Source organism: Furipterus horrens, unplaced genomic scaffold (assembly GCF_987537825.1).
Source record: "Furipterus horrens unplaced genomic scaffold, mFurHor1.1.pri manual_scaffold_8, whole genome shotgun sequence".
NCBI classification, from domain to species: Eukaryota; Metazoa; Chordata; class Mammalia; order Chiroptera; family Furipteridae; genus Furipterus; species Furipterus horrens.
Window position 1 is genome coordinate 94,988,581 of NW_028327178.1, and position 25,625 is coordinate 95,014,205.

General features: G+C 45.7%; 1 protein-coding gene across 1 annotated transcript; it reads left to right on the forward strand.

The window, feature by feature from the left end:
• Window positions 1–835: 835 nt before the first annotated feature.
• Window positions 836–21,066, forward strand: LBP (lipopolysaccharide binding protein). The gene is made up of 15 exons (XM_090286393.1): window positions 836–1,091; window positions 2,599–2,713; window positions 3,895–4,023; window positions 7,062–7,217; window positions 7,797–7,860; window positions 8,033–8,096; window positions 9,947–10,038; window positions 10,556–10,732; window positions 12,051–12,110; window positions 14,023–14,190; window positions 15,456–15,523; window positions 16,021–16,063; window positions 18,141–18,204; window positions 19,028–19,104; window positions 20,690–21,066. Exons 1-15 carry the CDS (start codon window positions 932–934, stop codon window positions 20,732–20,734), a joined length of 1,482 nt encoding a protein of 493 aa, XP_090142519.1. The 5' UTR covers window positions 836–931; the 3' UTR covers window positions 20,735–21,066.
• Window positions 21,067–25,625: the final 4,559 nt, after the last annotated feature.

Sequence of the window (25,625 nt, forward strand, 5' to 3'; positions counted from 1 at the left end):
TGTTTTCCAGAATGAAATTTTATCATCTTACTTCCTGCAAATAAAATGTACTCCCAGGACACACCTCCCCAATAAAATTTTTAAATGCCAAGAAACAAACAGATTTTTAAAACACCTATAATCCTGTCCATTCAACCAGAGACAAGTTCTCCTAACTGCTTCCTGATTGGAAAACATGGGAATGGAGCAAAGAAACAGAACCTCACTATACAGTGCCATTAGAAACCATCCTTTTGTGACTATCTGTTCATATCAGGCAATATATTGATTTCTGCAGCCTCTGATTAAATGGCTGCATCATGGTTGATTTAACTAGTGTCGGACGCTTTAGGTTGGGTCCCCCTCCTTCCTCGCCTGCTTCACGTAGCACAACAACGGACACCTTGGTGCAGTGGCATATTTGTACGCTGACTTAATTGGGTAATGGCTGGGTTACCAGGCATGCAGGTGTTTAATGATTTGCCAAGTTACCTTCCGGAAAATTATACCACCGCCAAGATTTGAGAAAGCCTGTTTTCCCCATGGCAGGGCGGGGATAATGGTGGTTCTTGTTTAAATAAACAGCGTTGAGTATCAAGAAGAGAGAATCTGGATGGCGCCAAACTCCCAGCTCTGCCATTTGCTGGGTCTGTGATCTTGAGCATGCGACACGGCCTCTCTGAACCCAGTTTCCTGGTCCGTAAAACGGGGCCTTCCTAGCAATGAACGAAGGGTGGACAGATATTGCCACCTGGGGCCCAGCCAATCTACCTTCTGACCCCGGATGGCAGCAGCAGGCTTCTAAGTATGACACGTGACCCCAACAGTGTCGCAAGCAGGTTCCAGCCCCTGTGCCTTCCCTTCCCGTCCTGATTCCAGGAACCCGTCCCTACACTGGAGCTGCCCCAGCTCTCCCACGCAGCTACTTAAGGAAGCTGGGCCCAGCCCGTCCATGAAACAGACCCGGCTCACCCACTGGGAATCCAGGATGGGGACCTCAGCTAGGGCTCTGTCCTCTCTGCTACTGGGACTGCTGCTCGCATCCTCCGCAGGGGCCCTGGGTGCCAACCCCGGCCTGGTTGCCAGGATCACAGATAAGGGCCTGGAGTATGGTAAGAAGCGATGGCCGTCAGCTGGACTGACTGACCCACTTGGCACCAGGTTGCTATGGGTACACAGGGGACGCAGACAGGGCACTCTTCTTGGGCCATGAGGACCTTCCTGCCAGGTGGTCCTGGTTTGAACTCTGGCCTCATCACCCAACCACTGTGCCCCTCAGGCACTTGCTTGTCTTAGCTGGGTTCCCACCAGCCAAAAGAGACAAGGACTGGGTGAAGTGACTAGTTTGGGAGATGATTCCAGGACATACCACGGGGGAGAGGAAACGGGAGGTGGGAGAGGCAAAGAAGGCAGTGCCTTAAGATTAGCACCCTTTAGGTACCTTATGTATGTTATACCTCCATTTTAAAGAATGGACAAAAATAGGAGTATTTTTTTAAAGATGCTAAGACGATGCCTCAGAATTAATCCATCCATGGGTCAAGGGATCTGGGGTATTTAAACAACGCTCTGCACAGTAATTGATCAAGGGAAGCACCTCATATTCATGGGGCCTCAATAGCCTTATCTATTAAATGGAGTAATAACATTCCCTCAGGTAGGGTTGTTGGGAGCCCAGACTGGCTGGGGGCAGAGAGAGGGTAATCAGGGAAGTCTCCCTGGAGGAGGTGAGGTGAGGTAGAAAAGATAAGTGGGAGGTAGTGAGAGATAAGGAGGTAGAATGCTGGCACAGGGACTAGCACATGCATTTGCTAAAGGGAGGAATATAAGTTGGAAAGATGCAGACCACTGGTCACCGGTGTACACACGCTCTCCTTGAGTGAAGAATCCTTGCTCCTTCATATTTCAGAACAAACAGAAGGTCCTGTTTATATTGAAACCCTAAATCAGACAAAATTTGCCTTTTGTTTCTTTCGGCACATAAATGTACCATGTTTCTTTAATGGATCCTCTAGAGTTGGACCTTTGGTCCTTTCCGTATTTTTAATATATAAACCCGCCTCACTGTTCCCGGCCTTGACTGAAGGCCTGCTGTGGGGCAGGAACCAAGCCAGGACTGCTTTTGATCCTCCCAGCCCCTCTGTGGTCTGAACAATTTCTTTTAATCCTCACACACCCCAATGAGGAAAGTGTTATCATTGCATTTTGTCAGATGTAGAAAGTGAAAGTGGAGGACTTTTCAAGATCCCCCAGCTGAAAGATGCCAAAGCAAGAACTCTAGTCCTAAAATCCTTCTAGTTTCTCCTATACAGGCTAGACGCTGTGAAAGACAGTAAGGAGAACGGCCCACACAAGCACCCAGCAGCCCTTCTCCCCTCATGGAGTGGCTGACACGGGCATTCTGTTCCCACATCCATTAAAATGGGCACATGCCACATACAACGCAGTGACATTCCGAGTGTTGCTCAAGCCACCTGGTATGCAGAAGGGCTCAATAACCCATAACTGTAATCAGTGGTAATAAGGAAGTCGGCCTCTATCCCCAGGGCAGGTGAAAGCCACTAAGGGCTTGGAGGAGCGGAAGACAGGCAGACTAGTCTGACTTCTTCCTGTCCACAGTGGCCAAGGAGGGGCTGGTGGCCCTGCAGAGAGAGCTGCACGAAATTACACTGCCTGACTTCAACGGGGACTTCAAGATCAAGCATCTTGGACGTGGGCACTATGAGTTCACCAGGTGGGGCTCCCTTCTGCTGGGGTCCCAAGGTGGCAGGTGTGGGAGGCTGGAGAGAGGGAGAGCCCCGGGATTGGGTCAGGACCCCTCTGGGACAGACAGTAGGATTGTTCCTCACAGAGTTCAGAGGGAAGTTCTAGGAGGGAATTGGGCCCCTCTATTCGCTCATGCAATGAATATTTATGAAGACATGCTAACTACATGACCCGAGCCTCAGTTTCATTATCTGTATAATGGGGATGACACTGCACCCTCCTCTAAGTAATAATAATAACCCAGGCTCTGGTCTGACACCTGAATATAGTCCATAAGGGAAGACAGACCTTAAACTTCAGACACAGAAGTCCAACTCTTAGAGCTGAGGTTTGTACATCTGGGGGAGTCAAGGATTGCTTCCCAGAGGAGGCGGCATTTGAGCTAAGTCTTCAAAAGATTATTACATGCAAGCAACTGGTGCTAAAAAAAGGCAAGAGGCAGTTTTTGAAGGGCAGGCAATGAAAGGAAGGCAATTGAGCCCATAGCTCATTAACCCCCTCCCTTCCTGCTCACTACCACTGATAGCTTCTTTCTTTCCTTCCTTCTTTTATTCAGTCGATCAGCAGACATTTATTGAGCACCTACTATGTACCAAGCAAATAAATGGAACTTGATCATTCTTTTCCCAGTGATAGCCCCCAATAATGTGTCATCTTGGTTTGCTGCCCTCAGGCCTTTTTGTATCTTTTCTCAAACTGCCCTTGGCCTTCTCTGAATCTGATACCCCCCACTAACTGTCAAGGGAGGGGATGGTGGGGGAAGGATCTGCAAACCCAGAGGGGTGCGTCTATGGGCCCTACTCCAGATTCCACCCAGGATCATAAGATTCGTGGGCTCTGATCCTGAGTCTGTGACTTTGGGCTCCCCTTTCATGAGTGTCTACTTCCTTCTCTGTGAAAGGGGAAGAACAGTGCTGGCCCCTCTGTGAGGCCTAAGTGACACAATTGATGTCAGGTGCTTACATGGCTACGTGGCTAGTGTTGGGCACACAGCAGGTGCGCGGTAAGTGGAGGTAACCAGACATCTGCCTGAAGCAGCCCTGCTGGTCCAGTCCTCACCGAGGGGAAGGTACAAAGGTGAGAGCAAGAGCCCTGCTGAGGCTGGACCCAGGCCGAGGCTGATGTCACCCTTTGTGTCTCTCTCCTCAGCCTGGACATCCGCAGCTGTGAGCTGTTGGGCTCGGCTTTGACACCCCTTCCCGGCCAGGGTCTGAGTTTGTCCATCTCCGACTCCTCCATCCGGGTCCACGGCAAGTGGAAGGTGCGCAAGTCATTCCTGTAAGTTGGCTCGACGCCCAGGCTCTCTGGCTCTTGGCCTTGGTCCCATTCTTCTTGGACCCAAGGAGTTCCTAGCTCACCAAAAAGGCCACATGGTGAATGGAAGGAGCTCAAGCCCAGAGACTCCCCCAGGTTCCAAGTCCTGGCTCTTGGACCAATCTCACCATCTTCTGCCTCCTTGATGGGGTTGTGGGTGAGCCAAATGAGATAATATTGCATTTTCTTGATTGGCTTACCCCAGCAGCAGACACCAAGGCAAGAGTTTCCTGGGAAGTGATTTAAGGAAGCATCCATAGGGCTTTGGGGAAGTGATGCAGGAAGGGAAGGAAGCCACTCCTGAGAGCCTCTGGAGACAGGATGGATGGAGCACACACCTCTGAGTTACCCCAGCACAGGCAGGCAACCTCATCTTCCTATTGGCCATTAGTCAAATAGCACTTGGAACCTCCAAAGTCCTTGGATGGAAGATGGGTTTATCTGCATGGGTGCTGTAACAAAATATCTCAGACTCATGGCTTAAACAACAGGAATTTATATACTTTTCTCACACATCTGGAAGCTAGAGGTCCCAGTCACGGTGTCAGAAGGTCCAGGGTCTTCTGAGTCCTCTCTCCTTGGCTTGCAGATGACTTCCCCCTCTCCGTGTCCTCACATGGCCATCCCTCTGTGGGTCCTAACTCCTTTCCTTGTAAGGGCACCAGTAAGATTGGATTAGGGCCCATTCTAGGGGCCTCATGTGAACTTAATCACCTCTTTAAAGGCTCTGTCTCAAACGTAGTCACATCCTGAAGTACTGGGGTTTAGACCTCCAACGTATGAGTTGGGGCTGGGACACAGTTCAACTCAAATTGGTCTCTTCTGGGTGACCTGACCATATTTCCACTTCAGACCCGCACTGTTCAATGTAGTAGCTTCTAGCCACACGTTTTCCTGAGTACTTGAAAAGAGGCTGGTACAAAGTGAGATCTGCTGTAAGTGTAAACCCCCCAAATTGAAGAGTTAGTGTAAAAAAGAACATAAAAAAATCTCATTAATAGTTGTATATTGCTTATATGCTGAAATGACAATTAAAAGTAATTACTCTTTCTTTCGGCCTTTATTTAAACTTTATTTTTACTATTGACACTACTATAGATATCCCCAGTCCCCCCACTTTGCCCATCTCCCCTTGCCCTTGCCACCTCCCTTTCCTCTGGCCGTCATCATTCTGTTGTCTGCGTCTGTGGGACATACATATATGCTCTCGGGCAAATCCCTTTACCTTCCTTCGTTCAGTGCCCCCTCCCCTCTGACAGCTGCCAGTCTGCTCCGTGTATCTGTGCCTCTGTTTCTCTTTTGTTTGTCAGTTTATTTTATTCATTAGATTCCACTTATAGAGAGAGCATATGGTACTTGTCCTTCCCTGACTGGCTTATTTCACTCGGCATAATAATCTCTAGGTCCATCCATGCTGTCACAAAAGGTACGATTTCCTGCTTTTTTATGTCCTTTTGCCCTTTTTTAACATGGCTACTAGAAAATTTTAAATGACCAATGTGGCTTACGTTATATTTCTATTGGACAACGATGCTTTAGAAAGAGGCTCAGCATATAGGTCACCTATATATGTGCATTCATTCAATTTATGTGAAAGAAATCAGGTCTCCCTGGCTTTTTTCACTGAAGTGTATTCAAGATCTCTTTATAGGAGCATGTGAAGGTTACCTCATTTTTAAACCGTTTTTTGGTGTAATATTTTTATTGAGGTGAAATTCACAGAACATAACATTAACCATTTTAAAGTATACAAGTCAGTGGCATTTGGTACCTTCACAGTGTTATGCAGCCACCACCTGTATCTAGTTCCAAAATGTTTTTGTCACCGCAAATGATGACTCCATTCCCATTAAGCAGTCACTCTGCATTTCCCCCTCTCCCTCCCCCTCCCCCAGGGAATGACCAGTCTGCCTTCTGTCTGTGGATTTGCCTATTCGGGACTTCATATAAATAGAATCATACAATATGTGACATTTTGTGTCTGGTTTCTTTCACTTAGCATAATATTTTCGGGGTTCATCACATTACAGCACATGTCAGCACTTGATTCCTTTTTCTGGGTAACATTCCATGGTAGATTAGACCACCTGTTGCCTTATTCTTTTCAAAGGCTACATAGCATAGGTGCCCATGACTCACTGAACTTGTCCCTACCAGTTGACCTGTAGGTTGTTTTCCATTACTCGTGACACTTCAGTGAGCTGCCGCACACATTTATCTTGGCCAGAAGAGCCACAGAGTAAATAAAGGCATAGAAGGCAAATGCCTGGGCCAAACACATTTGTATGTCATTAGAAGAGATCCCACAAATTTGAGTTCCAGGGGTGATCTCGCAGCTGCAGTGCCGGGGGCTTCTCTTTGCCCATACCTTCATGAGCACTGCAGACTAAAACTCCCCACGTTTTATCAATCTGATAGGTGAAAACTGGCATCGTTGTGATTTTTATTTTTAATAATTTCACATCCTCACTTGCAATCAAATTTCCTGTTCACATCTTTGCTCTTTTCAGTTGTTTGGCCCTTTCCCTATTGATTAGTATAACCTTGTGCATTGTGTTATTAAGGAAATTAGTTCGTATGTTAAGGAAATTAGTTCATATATTAGCTCACTTGTTAAGGAAATTAGCTCTTTGGTTCACTCACGATGCCTTTTTTTTTCTTTTTACTTTGTACATGAAAGTTTTTAGTTGTGCTGGGGGTTCTCTATGGCTTCTGAGAGTTGGATCCTGCCTAGAAAGGCCTTTGCCCATCCTCAACTATAAACAAATGAACCCAGGTTTTCTTATAGATCTTTTATGGTCTTCTTTGTAATAAATCTTTGCTTTATAATAAATAGTTGAAATAATTTTTTGTAATTAAATTTTTGCTCCAGCTTCAGTTATTTGGGGGTGAGAACTGAGCTTTCTATTTCATATCCCTCCCGCCCGCCCCCCCACCCCGCTCCACAAATGGTGGCTGATTCTAGTCTAGGAATCCATCCTTGCTTCTCTCATCACCCCCAGGAGAACACATGGCTCCTTTGACCTGTGGGTCAAGGGCATCACCATTTCCGTCAACCTCATCCTGGGCAGTGAGCCCTCTGGGAGACCAACAGTCAACGCCTCCAGCTGCAGCAGCCACATCCAAGACGTGGAGGTGGACATATCGGGAGACTTGGGGTAGGTCACCACTGGGTCAGTGGCCAGCTCGACCCCTGGTTGCTGCCCGAGGTCCAGCCAGCCAGGGACTTGGCATCTGACAAGCATAAAGGTCCTGGTGTGATGCATGAGCACATCACAGGAACTCGGAAGTCATTCTTTCGGGACAGTGCTGAGATGAACAGATGCAGATTCAAGTCAGGAGTATTGGTGTGATGTTTGCACCAAAAGAACTTCAGGAACTACCACGAGTCAAATGAAATTTGGCGACTGGAGGAACAGAAAGGCTTTTGGTCAAAGAAGCGTTTATGAAAAATATACAAACCCGTGGGCAAGTCTCTTTGAGTCAAGTGTCCTTGATTAGGAAAGCGTGGATTCTTGAGCCCCTCCCCCAAATCTGTGGCATTTGCTTGGGGCCCAGAAGGGGACTAGGGTGCCAGAGGCCCTGAATCAGTGAGTTTGCAGGGAGTTGGGACTACAGAACACAGCAGGGCACCAGGATGGGGTAGGGAGGGCTCCCTCGGGCACTGGCCTGGCCAGAGACCGGGGCCTGGTTTTCCCTGGCGTACAGCTGACCATCCACTGTGCTCCATTCCCCAGGTGGCTGCTGAATCTCTTCCACAACCAGATTGAGTCCAAATTCCAAAGAATATTGGAGAGCAGGGTAAGAACGTCTGAGCCACGCAGGGGCAGGGGACAAATAATCTGCCCAAGGTTGCTAAGCTGGTGTGCAAGCTGGGGGCAAAACATGGTGAAATAATGTGACTAAAGCAATTAGCACAGTGTCAGACCAGAGCCAGAGAACTCACTCAGGCTTTCTCTTCCATCTTTTTCAGATTTGCGAAGCTGTCCAGAAATCTGTCACCTCTGACCTACAGCCTTATCTCCAAACTCTTCCAGGTAGGGCACCCCTCTGGGACAATTGATTTCTATTAATTCTTATGAGAGCATATACATATCTTATAAAACCTTAAGTGGGACAGAAGTATAAAAATAAAAAGTAAAAATTAAAAGTCCCTTTTTCTTCCCAAAATTTTTCCCAAGCAGTAACCTCTGTATTGGGTGTATCTTCTTAGAGATTATCTTTGCATATACAAATATACATATATGAATGCATATATATACATTAGCATATAAATATACATTCACATATGTATTCCTTTTGTTTATGAATATATGTGTATATGCATAATATTGAATGCATATAAATCTATTCAGTATAGATATTGTCCTTTTGTAACTTGTATATGTTGGAGATCTTTCTCTATGAGCACATATAAATTGATCTCATTTTTAAAACTTTTTTGTGGAAGTTAATTCCTACAGAAAAGTGCTCACATCATAAGTGAACAGCTTGAAGAATTTTTACAAACTGAACATACAGACACCAGCTCCCAGATCAATACACAGAGCATGATGGCCTTTCAGAGCCCCTGTGTCTCCTTCTGTCACTACCCACCACTCAGGGGTAACCACTGTCCCAACTTCTACCTTCTACCAGCAAAGGTTAGTTTTGCATTTTGTACATGAATGGAATCCTGCAGTATTTAAAGTCTTTTATCAAAAACAAAGGTTTTCTTTGTTCAACTTTAAAATGAGTTTGATCCATAGCTTTGCATGTAGTGAGTTCATTCATTCTTGCTGTGCAGGATTACACTGCATCGTTCCATTTATTTATCCATCCTACTGCTGACAGTCATTTGGGCATTTTCAGTTTCAGACGATTATGGGCAGTGCTGCTATGAATATTCTAGTTCACTTAAGGCATGTCTTTGTATTGTACTTAGCAGTGAAATTGCAGGCTCCCGGAGTATGTATAGTTTCAGCATTATCAGATCCTGTCAGTTTCCAGGGGAGTTGTAACAGCTCTCATTTTAATAGCTATGTAGTATTCCCTCCTACAGACATGTCTTCATTTGTATAAGAAGACCCCAGACTCTGGACATGTAGGCTTGTTGCCCCCCTTTGCTATTGCCAATCTAGGGAAGGAGGCACCTCACCCAACCTCTTTGCCTGAATGTTAAGTGTATACGTAGCACATCCCTCAAAAGTGGAGGCTCTAGACCTAGGGTGCACATGTAAAATTTGTAAGGACAGTGCCTGAAAAATTGTCTGAGGTGTCCTCTGATAGCATGGCCTCCAGGCCCCTATACCCTCTCCAGTGGAAGCCAAGGCAGGCACAGGCAACCGGGTGCTGAGACATAGATCTCCTATTCCTGGCCAGAGACCGGGGCCTGGTTTTCCATGTAGGGGCACATGTTTGAGCCCTCTGGACATGCCTGACCTTCCTGGTTATTTGGTCTGTGTTGCTAGGAGTTCAGTTTTCTTAAGATCAAGGCCTCAGTTGTAAACCTGGAAGGCAATACCCTCAATTAGAGAATTCTCCCCACTGTGTGGCTTCCTTGACATGACGCTCCAGGTGTAAATGGGCTGCCAGACCTGCGTCCCTCCTGCCCTCGGTGTGTGTGTGTGTGTGTGTGTGTGTGTGTGTGTGTGTGTCCCTGGAATCCACTCAAGTCCCAGGCTGAGTTTCCCCACTGCCCCCATAACTAATCCACCAGTGGGACAAGAGAACCCAGCTGGTCTCTTTCTTGGTGAAATAGCTTTTTGCCCCAGGGGTGGGCTGGGTGGAGGGTCTTGAGGCAGAGGGGCAGGAGGCTCTGAAGAAAGTCACAGGAGTGTAGGTCCATCAGACCCCTCATCCCTTCTCTGTGTTTGGCTCCTAACTCTGCCTCTCCTCTGGTTCACAGTCACAACAAAGATCGATAGTTTTGCTGGCATCGATTACAGCTTAATGGAGGCCCCTCGGACAACAGCCCAAATGCTGGATGTGATGTTGAAGGTGAGGGTCCTGAGGCAGGGGCTTGGGTGGGTCCTGCCTCAGCATGGCATTTGTCCTTCAGGATTAGTTCCTTCTTGGAGCCTCTTATTCCACTGGCTTCAGATCTGTCCTCATCTCCCTGTGGTTCCAGCTGTGTCAAGGGCAGGGCAATATGGAGCAGTGGGGAGTGTTCCCAAAGCCAAGATCCTCTTACAAGGTCTGAAAACACTTAGGCCTTGTAACTTCCCCTACCTCTTCTTCCTCCCCTTCACTTTGCCCACCATTCAGATGAGGTCAATCAGAGGGTCTGGCCAGCAGGTTTCGTAGGTTAATATACCAAAGCTGGTGAGTTTTTTTTATTAAGGGATTCTGGTCAATTTTGGATGTTCAACACTTTGACCTAAAAGAAAATGTCTTTACTGGTGAAGTTTCAGGCAGTGTCTCTAGCCAGTGACCCCTCATCAGGCTGTGTAGCTGAGGATATCTAGCTCTGGGATAAACTTTAAAGATTTAAATGGACCTTATTTTCTCTCTCCAGGCTGAAATTTTTAACCGTGATCATCGCTCCTCAGTTGACTTCCTTGCACCTGTCATGAGCATTCCTGAGGAACACAATCGAATGGTCTACTTTGCCATCTCTGATTATGTCTTCAATACAGCCAGCCGAGTATATCACAAGGCAGGGTACCTGAACTTCTCCATCACTGATGATATGGTGAGGATGGTGACAGAATAATGCTTCTGTCCTTTCTACCCCATTTACATCAGTGAAATCATAAATTATGACTATGAAAAAAGATCAAGACCAGGAAAAATATGTTAGCACAATTTCCCTTTTCACTTTGGCTGCCAGGAAGCTCAAAAATCAAAGTTCTTTCTCTCTTATAACAACTATGAAAGACTTTGTGGCTTGCTTGTCTAGTCCCCCTGCCCCCACTGAGTCTAAATCTGTTATTCTAATTCATATTTGCTCTCATTCTGATGGTTTGTAAATGTTTTTTTTTAAAAAGATTTTAGTGAATGAAATGCATAAACTTACATAGAATAGTAAAGTCCAAGTTAAAGATAAAGCACAATTATTAGGACACTCAACCCAGAAATTGATTTTTTTCTTTTTAAATAAAAGATCTGTCTGGGAGCTTCCTTGGAACTCAAGTGAAAAGGGTACATAATTTAGTGATTCATGGGGAAAAGGCGAGACAAAGTCTTTCTAGCACTTGCCTCTAAAACAACTCTCAAATGTGGCTTTGTATAAGGGATACCAAATTTTATAGTGGATCACATTTTTATTATTTCTTTCTTTAATATTTCTGGATTTCAGAAGACTATTTCTGGGAGCTCATGGAGCTCATGAACAATGTCAGGATGGTGGGGGCAAAACAGGGTGGTCTGATCTGGATCATCCAATTTCCTCTGGTAATAAATTGGGGACCATCTGGTGGATGACTGGAGTGACACGTTCCCGTTCGAATGATTTCTCACACATGCACAGGCCTTTTCCTTCCCTCATCACATCTGATTCGCCCATCCCCCTGTGGGGAAGGCTTTTCTTTTGTGGATAAGATCATATACCTCTGTTTCATCGAGAACTCACTATATGGTAGGCCTTGTGCCAGGTGCACTGGTCCCACCATTTCACTGAGCCCTTGCAATGACCTGATAGGGGGGGACTCTTACTAACCCACTTTATAGGTGAGGAAGTTGAAGCTCAGAGGTGACGGGAGTGACCTGAGACCACACAGTGACAAAGCCAGGAGCCAAACCTAGGTCTGTGTGACTGCATAGCCTACCTTCACGGACCCCCTAAGTCAGTCCCACATGTCACCTGTGCCCCAAGGACAGCAGAGAGTACCTGCAGACTCATGTGCTTCTGTTCAATGCAGGACAGGCATCTCATCATTGCCATGGTAACCCTGGGCATTCAAGAATGTCCAGTCCTTACACACCCCCACTCCGCCCCACCATCACCTCTCTCTTAGGTCTTCGGCTCCAGAAGGAGCACCCAAAAACTTCTTTGTGTCTCTTTACTGCAGGTTCCACCGACCTCTAACATCCGACTGACCACCAAGTCCTTCCGCGCCTTCGTGCCCCGGGTAAGGCTTCCCTCAGCCCTTGGTGGGTGCAGGCTAGCCTTCCAGGGTTCCTCTTTAAAACCTCCGTGCTCCTCCCAGCTCGCACAAGAGTCAAAAGACCAGCCACGAGCCCCCCAGGGGAGGCCAGAGTGCTGCAGGCTTTGGGACTCTCTTCCCTTCAAAGCCCAGAGAGCACAGGCCTGAGCCCCGGGTCTCCCGGGATCTAGGTTGCTCAGTCTTTTATTGGTGCTATCTGAGAATCCCAAAGAATGCCACATGCACCCTAATTAATAACATCAATTAAAGAAGGCATACAAGGGACCAGACACTGTTCTTGACAAATTAAAAAAATTATTTTTGACCAGATAATAAATTATCATGGTTCAACATTCAAATGACATAGAAGGCTATAGAATGGGAAGTCTCCTCTCTACCCCTGTTCCCTGACCACCCAGTTCCCATCCTGAGTCTACCAATATTATCAGCACATACACATCCTTCTGGGAACGCTATGTATATACAAACAAATTTGTGTGTCTTTCCCCTACATTTTTTTACACAACTGGAGGCATATTATGCACACCATTTAGTACCTTATTTTTTCCCTTACTGTACCGAGAGATCGTTCCATACAGGCAGATAAAGATCTTCCTCACTCTTGTTTTTGTGGGCACCAGTCTGCCGTTGTATGGATCGACCGCAGCTTGTTTATCCAGTCTCCCACGGAAGCACATGAAGGTTGTTTCCAGTCTCTGGCTACATCCATGTTGCAGTGGACAGCCTCGTGGCTCTGTCATTGCTGGGCTAAGCTCTTCATGTGCAGCACCTCATTTAATCCCACAGAAATCCACCTGCCCTCTCCCCCAGCCTTCTGAGTCCCCCCAGAACACAGCTCAGACAGGTTGAAATCTTGATGATGGCTCAGAGGAATTAGAATGGTGAGAAATTTTTTAAACTTCAACTCCTGTAGTGCCTGGGCTATGTCCTTTGTAAGGCACTCCCTACAGACTCTTTCTCTTCATTAAGCCCCACAATAGCCCAACCTGCGCCATGTTGCCTCGGCTAGCTTTGGAGGGCCCTTGGCCGCATCCTGGCTCCAACATCACTTTTCCCCCAGAACAAGAAGCAGACTCTCCCTCCCCCTTCCTGCTTGCATCATATTCAACCGAACGGAGAAGCAACTCTGCCCACCTTCTTAATAAAGAGGTGTCCCTCCTCAACTTTCTAAACATCTCCCTTTTACAATAAGATGTAGGTTTTATATTTGCATAATCAAAAGGCACATGGGACTGTTGTTCTTTCATGACGTCCCCCCAAAAAGGGTCAGTCCTGCCGCAAATTAAATCTAGTACCTACCCCTAGTTAAACAGAAAGTTATGGGCACTTGAAATGGAAGAATCTGGTTGTGTCATATTCCAAAAACATTAGTGTCTGATCTGTGTACATATAGTTACCCTCCTGTGAGGGCGGTGTGCAGAAACAATAGTTCTTACCCATGCCCAGGAAAGAGTGAGAAGTGGAAAAAACTGGGCAGACCTTTCTGGAGGAGAGTTTGGTCATTTCTGTCAGAAAGCTTTAAAAATATCCCTGCCCTTTGACTCAGTTAATTTCACTTTTAGGAATGTATCCCCCCAAATAAAAGCCAAGGGGACATGGGGAGTGGTCATTATAATGGCAAACCTTAGAGACAACCTGATGCCCAGTAGGGTTGGATCATGACAGTACAAGGCTGCTGTGAAATAGAGGATGCAGACTCTGTATGTCTGACGTGGAAAGATGTCCCATTATACCACTAAGAGAAGAAGGCACAGAACATCTTATGGAAATAAAATCAACCGAAAAGCGTTCTCAGATTTATCTGACTCCCTCCAGGCTCTCCTGGCAAACCTGTATGTTTCATTCCCTTGACATCATGTCCTCATTCTGCCCCCAGTTAACCAAACGCTACCCTGACATGAAGTTGGAGCTCCAGGGAAGAGTGGTCTCTGCCCCCAAACTGAACTTCAGCCCTGGGAACCTGACCTTGGCTCCCTACATGGAGATTGAGGCCTTTGTGCTCCTGCCCAGCTCTGACAAGGAGCCAGTCTTTCAGCTTGGTGTGGTAAGGCTTGCTTTGGTGGATGCTGCTCCTTTTTCCTGTTGCTTTCCCGCCACTCACCGCCTATCTAGTTCCTTCAGATTTCAGTTTAAACGTCACTTTCTCAAAGAGGCCTTTCTTCATTGCCCTTACCTCAATCTACCTTAGGCCCCTTGTCATTTCTTTTTTGTAGCACCCTAGTATTTTCTTCACTACGTTTATTAGAAATATACTTATGTAGCTGTTTGCAGGCTTATTTGTTTAATGTATGTATCTCCCAATAAGTGAGACTGGGCTACTGTGAGCGAGAGGGTATAGGGGTCTTTGACCTGTTCTCTGCTCCATGTCTATATCCGACCTCCAAAGACCACGTTTCCCTGGATCCTCTGCACTCTGACTTCCAGCTAGGTCAGCGGATGGAAGGCACTGTCAGGAGGATGGAGCGCAGGATGAAGGAAGAAACCAGAGTATTTTTTTCCTCTCTTAGTTTTAGAGACTTGGTGTGTGTGTGTGTGTGTGTGTGTGTGTGTGTGTGTGTGGCTGTGTCTCCTCCATGGTGGCTCCCATAACCCCAACTCCCTCTGTTCTTTTGGTCTTGGGGTAGAAGCAGCTTCCTGCCTCTGCTAATTAATCTCTGAGTTGCCTCTTCAACTCTTTTTTTTTGCTTCTCAGCAATTCCATCACTTATATAACAAATTCCCTGCATTACATTCCCTCTGAGTTAAATATTGAGTTTCTCCTTTCCCGATGGACCCTGTCTAATAAAAAAGGGATTCTAAGTCTTTTGGGGCTCCTGCTCACTAGATGAAGAATTTTACTCTTTTATTTTAGGTTTGAAACTCAACAAGACAAATCTCTAGAAGAGTAATTGCACCTAAATGCTATACTTGCAATTTGATATTATTATTATTGTTATGAAAATTGTTACAATCAAATATATTTTAAATTAAAACATAATCTATTATTATTATTATTATTATTTATTGTTATTATTATTACCAGGGCTGAATCTTAGCCTTGAGATAGCTAGAAATGATCCCTTTAGAGATTTCCAAGGATAGGTACTCAACACTTTCTGTTAGTAGTCTGTTCAAAGTTTAATTGCTATCATAGTCAACACTTCCAAGTAAAAACGTTCAAGCTCAAGTTCACCTACAATAAGCCTTCTGGGAATCTATAGTCTAGAGTATAAGTCCCTGCATTAATTCATTGAGCTGTTTGTTTAGATAAGACAGCAGGTCCTCATAATTATTCTTCCTGTACACTCAGACCTGTTTCCCTCTTTCCAGGCCGCTAATGTATCCGCCGTGTTGACCTTCAACGCCAGCAAAATCACTGGGTTCCTGAAGCCAGACAAGTAAGTCAGCCTCCCACCACTTGGGGGCGCTCAACTGGGGTGGCTCCTTCTGACCCTGTAGCCGATCCTCTGTAGCTGGAGATGGGGATGTGAGGAGATGCTCCGGTCGGTGTTAGGAGCCCACCACTCGAGAGGGAAATTTAAATTACAGCCCAGTTGGCCAAATTCTTTTGCCCAACTAGCCCTGCTTCTACAAACTTCCTTTCCAACTAACCCCCATTACTTATAAACTTCTACAGAATTTACTAATACTGCTTTGTCTTAACTTATGAATTTTAGACATCTGCTATACTGACTTGCTGAAGTGATAAAGATTGAGCTTTCTTACACTACCCACCTCCCCTCTTCGAGTCTTCCCAATAAGGTTATATCACTGTTTTTGGTTACTCAGCCATTTTTTCACTCCCACCCCTGCCCTGTCCTTGGCCTTTCTCAAGCCTGTGCCTCCTCCCTTCTGGGAACTCCCACATTTCTGAATTGTCTCTGATTCATTACAGGATACAATTGGAACTGAAGGAATCTAAAGTTGGAGTGTTCAATGTAAGTTATTATCATTTTTATTTGCGAACTGGTTGGGATATTAACTCATTCAGAGTGTTTACTAAACAATGCTGTAGCATCTAGAGTAAAAAATAGAAAAGGAGAAGAGCAGCTGTCTACCCAAGCAAAAGTTGCATCCCAGTGTAAGACAATATATAATTAAATCTTCTATTGGACCAAGTTCTTTTAACTTCAAGGAACAGAAAGTCAACTAAAAATGGCTTAAACATACAAGAGGAATGTATAGAATCAAAGAATTAAAAAACAAAATAACAACAAAGAAAACTAAGGCTAGAGATTTCAGGCATAGCTGGATCCAGGTGCTCAAATTAATGCTTCAAGAATCTCTCTACAGCCCTGGCTGGTGTGGCTCAGTGGCTGGAGTGTCATCCTGTCACTGATAGGGTCCCAGGTTCTATTCCCGGTCAGGGCACATACCTAGGTTGCGGGTTCGCTCCCGGTCCAGACGTGTACAGGTTTCAGGTCCAGGTGTGCAATCCCTGGTCTGGGCACATGGGACATGCAACCAATTGGTGCTTCTCTCTCACATTGATGTTTCCCTCTTCCTCTCTCCCTTCATCTCTCTCTAAAAGCAATGAAAAAAAAAGTGTCCTTGGGTAAGGATTTAAAAAAAGAAGAAAAATCTCTCTACCTATTGGTGAAAACCACCCAAATTTTTTGTAGTTTCATTTTATTTAAACCTACCATATATATATATATAAAATAATTCCTGTGCTAGCTCTTTGGATTAGTTTTGGCCATGTGCCCATTCTTTAGCCAATTAGTGTGGCCAGAAATTTGACAAGGCCAATTGGCCAAGGATGGGTTTCCTGGAGCCAGAATTTGTAGTCCCCAACAATATGCACTGGAGTTGGAAAGGAGCGTCCTCCAGGGGGAAAATAGGGGCTTTGTTATTGAAACAAGAGGAATTGGTTGGTAGGCACAAAAAAAAAAAAAAAAAAAAAAAAAAACCCAAGAGATGATTTCCACAAAGATGAAGAAGTGGTGAAATAGATGGCCCCCTATTAAAGGAGGAAGGAGAATAGGAAGATCCGTGTGGGCTGAAGCAATCACGGGGAAGTTTCTGAAAAGGGAGAAGATGGGGTGATGGCAGCTGCTTCTCAGAGGCCGAAGAGGAGATGGGAAGACTTTAACTTGCAGTAGTTGTTACCCTCTTTTCCATCCCAGGGATACTGACCTCCTCTGGCCACCCTCACCCAGCTCTCCTCTCCCCAGACTTTCCCTTAAGTACCTTATGAAAGAGGAAATAAACACATAAAGTGTGGGGAGAGATACTGCCCACAGGGCCCCAAAGGATGACTCCTTTTAGAGAATAAGGTGAATAATGACACACTAATATCATATCTGTGTATGGCATGTAAAAATGTTCTATAATGTAAAACATATGTAAAATATTCACAAAAAAAGTTAGTCATCAGGTTTTTGGAACATGGATATAAAAAGCAAGACCTGTAGACTCAGATAAATCTGGATTCAAATTCTGGCCCCGCTGCCCGGTTTTTAACAAGCCCCTTGTTGGCCTCAGTTTTCTTATCTGTGAAATGGGGACATTGATGTCCACTTAAAGGGGTTATTGTGAAGACTGAAGCAGATATATATAATGCTCTGAGTCCTATACCTGCCATGTAGTGAGTGTTAAAAATTGTGTTTCTTAATTTTTGTTTATTACACAAGTAATTAGGAAAACACTCACTTTTAAAAAGTGAATACTTAAAATAAGGCTAAGCCAAACCTTGATGTTCTTCCTAGAGGAAAGGTGGTTGGGTGTGTAGTTTTTCAACATTTTTCTATGCTTTTGCTCACAGACAAGCGTATATCTCAAAATAGTTTTATCTTACAGTAGCATGATATAGGTATCTGTTTGAAATTTACTTTGTTCAAGCCTTTTGCCATACCAGCACGTACAGAACAGCTCACCTTCAGGGTGGCTGTGTGTGGGTTTACTGGTGGCCAAAATGGCATGTGTGGTCGGTCTGCCAGGTGGGGAACACTGCGATCAATGTGACCACCAGCTGAACACTGTGACTACATGTGCCATTCTCCTGTTCTCCACCAGGTGGAGCTGCTAGAGGCGCTGCTCAACTACTACCTTCTCAACACCCTCTACCTGGAAGTCAATGGTAAGAATCACTATGGATTTTTCCCAGTTAAGAGTAGACACTACTTTTGGGGGAAAAGAGAGCTGGACTTGGAGTTGGGAAACAGGGCTTTCCTGAAGGCTATGAGACCTTGGGCAAGTCACTTCTCTGTGAGCATCAGTGGCCTGTCTTTGCAATGGGAGTGTTGAAGCCAAACTCATCTTCTCCAAGGGATTAATGAGGGTTAGGAACTGGGACAGCTCTTTGGAGCCCAGAAAACTCCTTCTAAAAGAAGGAGAGACTCACAGAAGTGCCCCCTACACACTAAAGTGGCAATCGAAAGACTAAGAACCAAGTTAATATAGATAGCACAAGGCAGCCCACCTCTGAATTCACATCTCTGAGTCAATCGTCAACTCCCTAGTCAAAAAATAAAGCACAAAGACATAAACCCTGTGTCCATGAGGCTCTACTTCATTTGGCTGCAATAGAAAGCAGATGAGGGTGGAGGGCTGAGAGCAGATGCCCACAGCTTCTATCATGAGTGTATTCTGCCTCATACCTACCACTCCTTCCATGCAGCTTCATGGCTGCAAGCTCAGGCTCCTGTGGCAGCCATCCTGGGTTTAAATCCTAGTTCTGCCCCTTTCTAGCTGTGTGACCTAGGATAAGTTACTTGGCCACTCTGTGCCTTGGTTTCCTTATCTGTAAAACGAGAGTAATAATCATATCTACCTCACAGTCTTTGGTGATAATTAAATGAGAATATACTATGTATAGAGTTTGCACAGAAGTCTTTTTCAAAAATTGTCTGTAATTGTTATTTATTAACAAATCTCTCTCAATGTTGTCCCTCAACCTCCAGAGAAATTGGCAAAAGGCTTCCCCCTTCCTCTGTTAAAACGTATTCAGCTCTACGATCCTGTTCTCCAGATTCACAAGGTCAGTGGGCTCAGGGGGCTCAGAGGATTTGGGAAGGGGAACTATTTAGCTTTCCAGTTTGGAGACCAAAGCTCAGTGGGTGAGGTCCAGTCCAGCCTTGCAGCTGGAAAAGCCTGGACCAGAGTGGGAAGCTACCAGCTTGGCTAGATGCCACGAAGCCAGCCACCTGTCCTTCAGAAGTGGCACTTGTATTGGAGTGAGGGGTAGTTGACACAGCCTGTGCTACACTGCCTTCTACCCACTCCACCCCCTAAGTGACCTGGGGTAACCTCAGGACCAGCTCATTTGAAAATACAGCAATCCTATGTATGCCAACAGGCCAAATTCTAGAAGTGGAAGAGCTTCATTATAAATATATGTTTGGTGTGCTCCCCCTCATAGACCCACTGCCCCCCCACACACCCACAGTTTGAATTTTTAGTGTACTCCTTTCAGCACTTTTTATTTCCCTAAGCATTTAAAAAATTATTGTGAGTTTCAAATAGTTGCATCACTGAGTGCTCATACACATTTTCTTTCTTTTTCTCTTTTTGCTGCGGTCTAGTCCCCCAGCCCACACCCAGTGTTAAGTACTGACCCATCCACCAGATGCACCATAATTTACTTAATATTTTACTTAATTAGTGTTTCTGATGCTTCACCATTCTACGTGAGTGTTTTGTGGTCCATCTGTGCCCCACAGTTCAGGTTATCTTTCTAGAACAGCATCTGTAAGGTGGGATGACAGGGGTGGTGGGCTTGTGAGCATCAGAGGAGATGCTGCCTTGTGCCCAGACATCATACATCATGAACATGCAGCAAATAACAGTTGTGGAAGAGAGTGAAGGGCAGCAGAGAGGTCAGAAACACTGAAACACTGACCAACAGGTATATTTGAAAATCAAATGTCTAAAAGTCTTTGGGGCATAGAGATACTCAACACCCAGCTACTGTTGAGTGTTTACAAGGAGTCAGATCATTGTGCAAAGCAAAAGCCAAGTGACAATTCATGCAGCTGGCCTCAGTTTTCTCCTCTGTAAAATGGGATGTAGCCCAAATCCCATTGGCCTCCTGTGAAGATGAGAGACCAAGTATGAAATCTTCTAGTTCAGTTAGCACATGAGAAATCATGGGAAGATTTATTATATGCCATCGTATTCATTAGAATTTTGAGGTCAACTCTGTCCATTTGTTTGACGCCCAAGGGCAGGGGATGTATTGCTATGGGAAAGAATAGGACTTTGCCTTGAGTTCAGAATTTCTGCCCCTTTGGGTGATGGAAACCAACGAGGAGGTAAGAGCATAAACCCCACCATTTTGTATTATTTGCCTAGGAGAGAATATTTAGGTGACACAAAGGACATTTATGAAGCCTGCCAGGAAGCAGCAGCTTGGGAAATGGCAAATAAATCCCCACCTTAGAGAAGGTAGCTGGCAAAAGCTGTGCTTTATGGAGACCTTGGGGACAGAGGCACACTCATGATTTATGGCCTGGTTTCTGGCAGGGCTTGTGTTTTCCCAGACACGGGCGTCCTTTTAAATCAGAGATGCATCTTTTTGGAGTAGAGGATGCTTTAACCATCCTGTTCTGTCTTGTCTCTCCTAGGATTTCCTGTTCTTGGGCGCCAATATCCAGTACATGAGAGTTTGAGGGCAAGGAGAAAGACAGGCCTTGGAGGCCATAGCTGGATCAGCAAGGTGCATTTCCAGATCTGCAGGCTATTTCCAGAGATTCTGGGAGGATGAAGACCTTTCTGTTCTCGGCTCTGCCTGGCCTCTGCCCCCACACTTCTCCTCTTCAGGAGGTACACCCATGCCTGACTCTGAACTTTACTTTCCACCAGGATGGACCATCCTCCTCACTGGCCTGTATGATCTTTAAGGGCAGGCACTGTCTTTTTATTCACCTTCTTTCTGATGCCCATGCCTTGCACAGTGCTGGCATGTAGTAGGTCCTCAATAAATATTTATTGAATGATTCAATGAAGGAACCACCTGGTACTCTAGCTGAACCTCCCTACTGCCCACCCTCTTTTGCGCATGGGATCTTTGGATGGTCAGTTCCATCTGTGGTCTCCAACATTCAACCATGACCATACTGCCCTTTCCCATTGACCGCTGCTGTGGGGCCCTCAATGAGACAATAAGGGATTCCACTGCCCTCTCAGCCCTGGACCTGGCACTGATGCCTGCTCGCTAAGGGGCTTGTCCATCCTGGCTTATGGGCAGTTCATGGGTTTATTTTAATCTATGCCTCTCACCCCCTCACTTCTTGCCTGATGCAGACACGAAGCCAGTGGGTCTCCCAGAGCAAAAACAGCTTCATACTGCTTTCCCCATTGAAATGGGTGTAAATTAGGAGGAAATGGATCTGTCTAGGCTTTTGGTCCGACCCAAATAAAGCTCATGCACCTGCTGTTTATGAGCCCCCAGCCTGGAGGAAGAGGCCATAGTTTCTAATTATCACACAACCAGACTTTGATCAGACTTACTAATGAGTTGTTTCCAAGTTATGTAGTTGGGACTGGGGATCAGAAGGCTCATTTGATAATTTTTTATTGTGTTAATGAGCAGCTGGATGGAGCTGCCGGCTAGCAGATAATTCATTGGGAATAGACCCATTTACCCGTGTGTGACAGAGATGCATTCCAAAACGGGCCGATGCACTGGCACCAGCTGCCAGCAGGGTAAGCCTTGGCTTCTCCTCCTCCCGCCTTGTTCCTTTGGCTCATTTTTCTGCCACCGTCATCCGTCCCTATTGTGGATTGCAGAAGGACTCGGCTACTTTCAATATCAGCCATGTGGCCTTGGATGGGTCCCTTTCCCCCTTGGGGTCCTCATCTATGAAATAAGGATGATGTAACAGTAGCTACTTCCCAGGGCTATGATAATGACGATGTTAGGTAACCCATATAAAAGGATTTATTTAGCCGTAGTGGGAATTCAATGTTTACTGGCTGGACATGCTTATCGAACACCTCCCATTGGCGGGCTCTGGGTTGCTCAGCATGGGGTAAGTAGAGGCAGCTCAGACTCAGTTCCAGTCCCTGCTCTTAAGAGCATCACCTCAGATATGGCGGGAAGAGCCCATCTTGATTCCAATGTACTTGCCTGGGCCCCTGTCAAGGCACCGTTAAACCTTAGCGTCCTCACATGTCCAGTGTGGCTGGGAACCCCTCCTTTCAGAGTGACTAGGGTCTCGATGGCTTCATGTCAAGCTTCTGGGGATCCCTGGAGCATAATCAGATCCTGGTAAATGGCTGATGCTGTGACCACCTGTTCCTTTTGGGGTCCCCAGAAGCAGACCCTGAGACAAGGAGGGAGAAGATTCCAGGAAGTACCAGTGGAGAGAAAACGAGGTGGGGACGGGGAGGTCCTGTGGAGGGTGTAGGATCCAACTACTTACCACCACGGGCGACCGGAGCTTAATCCCGCTGGGACACTGGGAGCCAGCGTAGAACACTCTTCAGAGCATCCACCCAAGGGCCAAGGGAGCCAGGATATCTGTGTGCCATCCCCCACCAGTCACTGTTTGAGGGGAGCTCCTGGGGGACAGTAGTTCTCTGGTTCTTCTAGTGTGGGCAGAGTGGGCAGACTAGAAACCTCGCAGGCAAAGAAGCGCAAGTGGCCAGTGCACCTCTTCCCTCGGCTGATTGTCACCGGTATCCTTTTCCTTGAACAAACTGTTACCATGTCTTTCTAGTGAATTATACAACTTATGGATGGTCATGGGGACCCTCAAACTTGCAACTGCTGTCAGAAGTGAGGATGGCCCTGCCTGGTGTGGCTCAGTGGATTGAACATCGGCCTGTGAATCAAAGGGTTGCATATTACATTCCCCGTCAGGGAACCTGACTGGGCTGCAGGCCAGGTCCCCAGTTGCAGGTGCACGACAGGCAACCACGCAACAATGTTTCACTTCATCTCTTTCTCCCTTCCTTCCCCTCTCTATAAAAATAAATAAATAAAACCTTAAAAAAAAAATAAAAGACGTGAGGATGGTCTGTGGACGATGCTACATCTAACTGCACAGGGGGTCTCCTGTTCTCTGGCTCCTCCAGTCAACCGACACTTTGCTGCCATCAGGCACTGTGTGGGCAGCCGATGACACTTGATCTCTGTTCTCTGTAGCCTGGCTGAGCCTAGAGGCCCCACTTCCGGCCCCCAGCTGACTCATCCTCAGCTTTGCTCCTGCTGGTGCTACAAATCCGGCATTGTCAGGCTGCACGGCACACTTCAGAATCCACTCTGGGAGCATAAGCAGAAAGGGGATTTCAGTCTCCAAGTCTTTGAAGACCATCAATGGCTGCAATCACCCGCATGCTTGGGAAGTCCTCACTTAATGTCTTCAATAGGTTCTGCAACTTTAAGTGAAACGACATATAATGAAACCAATTTTACCATTGAAATAAACAAGAATTAAATTAATAGCGCATCTCATCAACATTATAACCAAATGACATTGAATGAAACAATATTCAAGGACCTGCTGTATATATGTATCTTTGGTCCAGAACTCTCTTCTGAAATTCTGACCTGTCCCCTAACTACAGGCTTGACGCCCCCCTGGGCAGGCTGGATTTGGGGGCTACACTTGGCTCATCTGACAAAGGAATCTAAAGGCACCCTGAGGAATCTGGTGCATAAATTTCTCCCTGCCACCCCCTACCCCCCAGCACATCTGCCTGGGCCTGCTTCTCCCAGCCAGCGGAAGAACGCAGGTAGTAAAACACAGCCACACAGAGGGCTGCTTTATGAGCCAGAAGAAACGATTTCCCACCTGGGGCCACTAAAATATCCAAGCTGAATTCTCTGCTTCCCTTAGAGAAGGCTTTTCTCTTGCTATAAGTGATCTCATGGGGCCCTTAGGGCAGAGCTATCAACCGAAACCCCAGGGCAGGTAGGCAGTTTTTAAAGGGATACTCTCACCCCAACCATCTTATCTTGGGTGCAGGGTAGGCCTGGAGTCATTTCCTGAATCCCTCAAACCCAACCAAGTCCAGCTTGCTTTCAGTCCCTCCCATCCCCCTACCCCTGGCAAGCTTTCTGGATCTGCAGTTCAGTCAAGACTGTTTCTTTAAGCACAGAATCATTTTGGAAAAATACAAAATGACTAAAATAAAAAACACAGACAAAATCGAAATAATGGCAAGAATGTGAAGTAACGGGAATCTTGCCCATTGATGGTGGCAGTGTAAATTGGGACACCCGGAAGGATGTGCTAACGTTGAACATGCATGTCCCTGTGACCCAGAAAGTCCACGCCTCGAGGACACCGAACTGAAATGGCTGCCTGTGTTCAACAAAAGAAAGCACTCTTCATAATAACACCTCACTGAAAATAACCCAAATATCCATCAGTAGTGGGCAGATGAATTGTGGAATAGTCACACAATGGGACAGTCCACAGCACTGAGCATGAATCAGCTTCAACTGCGTGCAGTAACACAGGTGAGTCCTGCAGACAGGACGCTGAGTTCAAGACACCTGGCACAAAAGGGGACGTGCTATTTGATTCCTCTGAGAGAAAGTTCAAAACAGGCAAAACGAATTCATGAAAGTCAAAGTCAGGAGGTGCTCATGCTGCCAGAAACGAGTAACTGGGAAGGATGCAGGGATCTCCTGGGATTTTGATACTGTGCTGCTTCCTGACCACTGTGCGAGGTCATGCTGTGAACATCCATCTGTGTACACTTCTTACTTGCACACTTTTCTGCACATACGTTATACTTCACAGATGTATGCATAAGACAAGCCTGTATTTATGAGGCTTCTTACAGTGTCTTTGATTACTTAGCTCCCAATGAAATTCCATTTTTCCAGATTTATTCATCCCATATAACAGATGCACACCATGTATAGGCTGTTTATCATGGTATTGTTTGAAATAGCAAAACAATAACAAAACGCAACAAAGCAAAAACTGAAAGCAACCTGTGTGGCCCTTGATAAGGAACAGTAGGTAAATTATGGGGCATGCATGCAAAGGGGTGCTATGAGGTCTGAGAAGAATTACCATACACAGCACACACAAAAAGCTGGCAAAGGCATCATTAAGAGAAAAGAGTCAGCTGGGCACAGTATTATCTCCTTTCATTTAAAGTGATATAGACACATACATATATGCTTATATCTATACAGGAAATTTCTAGGAGGTTATCCAAAATACTGGAAAAAGAAGTCAGTTCTGGAGAGTGGAAATGAAGAATTTGTAAAGTTGGGAAGTTTTTATTTTCTTACCTAGGTCCAACTGGATTTTTTACACAAATGTGACTTTTTAAAAATAAAAATGTGCATGCTCTTCTTCCAGGGAACACGCCCACGCCTTTCCCTTCCTCCTCTTCTTCCCCCACCAGGTACATTACCTCTGCCTTTCTCTCTCCTACTACCTCTAACTTTCTAAATAAACTTTCTCTCACAATTTGAAAATAAATAAAAGTAAAAATTTAAAGATGTAAATCAAAGTAATTTAAGCACATCCTTAAACAATCAAATGTACAAAAGGGCTTCTAGTAAGAAGCCATGGTCTCAAAGTGTTTCTG

Bases quoted from the DNA above. Each gene is read 5' to 3' on its own strand.
- LBP (XM_090286393.1), top strand. From the start codon at position 932: ATGAAACAGACCCGGCTCACCCACTGGGAATCCAGGATGGGGACCTCA. The intron at 7,861-8,032 runs GTAAGAACGTCT...CATCTTTTTCAG, and splicing joins AAAGAATATTGGAGAGCAGG to ATTTGCGAAGCTGTCCAGAA. The intron at 16,064-18,140 runs GTAAGTTATTAT...GTTCTCCACCAG, and splicing joins CTAAAGTTGGAGTGTTCAAT to GTGGAGCTGCTAGAGGCGCT.